This window comes from Palaemon carinicauda, chromosome 32 (assembly GCF_036898095.1).
Source record: "Palaemon carinicauda isolate YSFRI2023 chromosome 32, ASM3689809v2, whole genome shotgun sequence".
In the NCBI taxonomy this organism is placed as follows: Eukaryota; Metazoa; Arthropoda; class Malacostraca; order Decapoda; family Palaemonidae; genus Palaemon; species Palaemon carinicauda.
The window spans coordinates 53,393,939-53,397,629 of NC_090756.1; the positions used below are offsets into that span (position 1 = coordinate 53,393,939).

A 3,691-nucleotide genomic window follows, 5' to 3' on the forward strand; every position below is an offset into this window, starting at 1 on the left:
GAAAATGGAAACGTACGAGAGGCAAGGGAAAGGAATCCTGACATTGAATGTTTTGCCGATTCCTTCAATACTTATGGGCAAAGGATATCCGATCCTTTTCCCAGGTACCTCTGGCATTCAACCAGGAGAGAAGAAAATATAGATTAGACACATAACCAAAATGGAAACGAAATAGGCGACTAATGCAGGAATTGATTCTTATCATTATCTAATGTTCAAGTGTTTATATAGATAGAAAATATCCACTATGCAGAGGTAAAGCATCTGTGTTGTAAACAAAATGACTGACATTCGAGTCTCTTCGTTCGTTCATTTTAGATAGCCTTACCTTACGTAAGACACGGGCTCTCTCTATGAAAATATGTCCTCATAGACTGAAATTATATTATATATGCTTGAGGGTACACTCAGGCATACTATCCTATCTTATTTCTATTCCTCTGTTTGTTTGTTTGTTTTTTCTTCTTCTTTTTAAGTTCATACTGAATTTGAAATATTTATTTTAATGTTTTAACTGTTCTTAAAATATTTTAATTTAATTGTTCATCACTTCCCATGTAGTGAATTTATTTATTTATTTTTTTTTTTTACTTCCTTTCCTCAAGTAACTATTAATCCCATTTGGAGCCCTTAGGCTTATAGCATCTTGCTTTTCAAACTATGGTTGAAGCGTAGCTAGCAATAATAATAATAATAATAATAATAATAATAATAATAATAATAATAATAATAATAAAAATAATAATAATAATAATAATAATAATAATAATAATAATAATAATAATAAAATAATATCAATATTGATATTAATAATAATATTAATATTAATATTAATATTTTTAAATGAAAATAAAATGAAAATAAAAACCAAAATAAAAATAAAAATAAAAATAATAAGGATAAGGATAATGATAATGATAATGATAATGATAATGATAATGATAATGATAATAATAAAAATAATGATAATATCAATATTATTATAACTAATAATATTAATATTAATATTAATATTCATAATAATATTAATAATAATAATAATAATAATGATAATAATAATTATGATAATAATGATAATGAAAATGATAATGATAATGATAATAATAATAATTATAATAATAATAACATTGATGATAATATTCAAATCCCATTGATTTTTTTTAATGCTTCTTTCCAGGTCTTTTCTCCTCTCATTAAATTTTGAGAATTTCCAATTTTTTTATGAAAGTAGAAAAAAAGTTTTTTTTCATCTTTGAGAAAACTTTTATGATGATAAATAAAAAAAATCCCCTTTTTTTAAATAGGAAACTTTCATGAGATTTTTTCCTTAGAAGATGCCACTTGATTTTGGAACAGCAAATATTCTCTATATAAATCTTTTAGATATCTTATAACTTCAAATAACTTTGCATTTAATGAATTACGTTCTTGAATACGTGACAAAGATAATCTTTATTTCGTTACTATGGCAACAACAACACCAATAATAATAATAATAATAATAATAATAATAATAATAATAATAATAATAATAATAATAATAATAATAATAATAATAATAATCTAGATCGTTTTAATTGATCTATGGGGATCCAACAGATTCAGTTAAAAGTCTTTTGTTTATAACAAACATGAGCGCAATTCTTAAGGAAATATATCCAAACACCTGGTGGCAATAAAAAACGGATTTGATTAGCAAAGTAATCTTATCAGTTTAAAGGCCACTCATGAATAGCAGAGGCAAGGGGCAGTGACATTGCCCTAGAAAGTAGGAAAATGTCCTAGAGACTAACCCTATTTACATATGATTCGCGCCCAAGTCCTATCCCCTCTCGATCCAAGCTAGGACAGTTCTAGGACAATTGCCAAGAGGACAATAGCCAGCCGGACAATTGCCATTCGGATAATTGCCAGTTTCAGTGCCATGCCGATAATTGCTAGTGGGACAATTACCAGCCGGACAATTTCCATGCTTAATAATTATTTTCGGTTCTTGGTGATTTCCTTGTTTAGAATTTTTTTTAAAAATATTTCTTTGTGTATTATTTACTTCCAAACTTCAGAATTTTTTGTAAATATTTCTACTTCCAAACTTCAGAATTTTTTGTAAATATTTCTACTTCCAAACTTCAGTAGTGAACATATTTATTTGTATACTTCAGTCCTTTTAAATGATTTCTACCATCAAAAGTGAGCGTGGCAATGATATTCTTGTTGATGCTCTACAGTATATTTACCATAAAAATGGATCTAATAGCAATAAGTCCATAATCTACTGGGAATGTGCAAAGAGAAAACAAAACTCGTGTAAAGCTAGAGTGCACACAAAATCAAAATCAGAAAACTACGAGTTGATAAAAACTACCGACGAACATAATCATGAAGCATCTAAAAGTACCGTTGATGCTAAGAGTGCTGTTGCAAAGTTAAAAGATGATGTTGCATTGAGTAATTCCACCACAATATCATTAGTTGCAAGCTGCTTTTCGACATTGGATACTTGCTCACGGGCTGAAGTGCAAAACGTCCAGCATCTAAGTAGAAATGTTCGTCGATGGAGGCAACAAACTATAAGTGCTCCAGCAATCCCAAGGGATAGGATCGGTTTTTGCATTCCAAAAATTTTTCAAAATCTTTCATCTGGAGAAAAGTTTTTGCAGTATGATTCGGGACCTGAAGACCATAATCGTATTCTGATATTTGCTACTGAAGTTGGGTTGGCTCATTTAAGGAGGTATAGAAACTTGGCAGTTGATGGAACCTTCAAGGTGTCACCGGGAATCTTTTATCAACTTTTCACCTTCCATGTGCAAGTAGATAATTGTAGTTTTCCTCGAATATTTGGCCTTCTTCCAAACAAGACTCAGGAAACATATGAAATTTTTTACAATAAAATCCATGACATCCTTCAGCAAACTCCTACAACTATAATGAGTGATTTTGAAAAAGGGTCTTTAAACGGAATTAAAGGTATTTTTCCTGACGCTATTTTGAGTGGATGTTTCTTCCATTTCTGCCAAGCGAATTACAGGAAAATTGTTGAGTTAGGGTTTAAGATTCGATACCATAATGATATCGAATTTTGTCTCAAGATACGATGTTTCTCTTCTTTTGCCTTTTTACCAATAGAAGATGTTCCAAAAGGTTTTGAGGAACTTTCCGAGGACGAAAATATCCCTGAAGAATTTCTCATTTATTTTGAAGTTACTTAAATAAGAGTGATGGGAGAAAGAGGCGGAAACCGTAGAAGAGCCAGTCCATTATTTCCAATTTCGATTTGGAACATGCACGTAAGAACTCAAATGTATATGCCACGAACGAAACACAGTCTCGAAGGATTCCACAGTCCTTTATCAAATAATGCTGAACAACACCCTTATATTTGGAAACTTATAGATCGTCTCATGAAAGAGTAAGTTTTGTAGCGAACAAAAGTGATTCAAATGGAAAGAGGAGATGAGAGACCTACAAACATAAAATATAAGAAAATCAAAAAGCGTTTAGAGCAGATAGTCAGCCGCTATAATCCTGACGATAAAATCACCATTCGTAGATCTTTTGGTTACAATATACATATTTCCTAAAGTATGATAAAGGTTTTATAGATGTGCTTTGTAAGTAAATGGTTCTTAAACTATTTTCGATAAATTTGATTAACCTTTTTTTCCTCTATTTAATCTGTTCTTGACAG

General features: G+C 29.9%; 1 protein-coding gene across 1 annotated transcript; it reads left to right on the forward strand.

The window, feature by feature from the left end:
• Window positions 1-2,171: 2,171 nt before the first annotated feature.
• LOC137625609 (uncharacterized) lies at window positions 2,172-3,212 on the forward strand. Its single transcript, XM_068356519.1, has one exon. It carries the CDS (start codon window positions 2,172-2,174, stop codon window positions 3,210-3,212), a length of 1,041 nt encoding a protein of 346 aa, XP_068212620.1.
• Window positions 3,213-3,691: the final 479 nt, after the last annotated feature.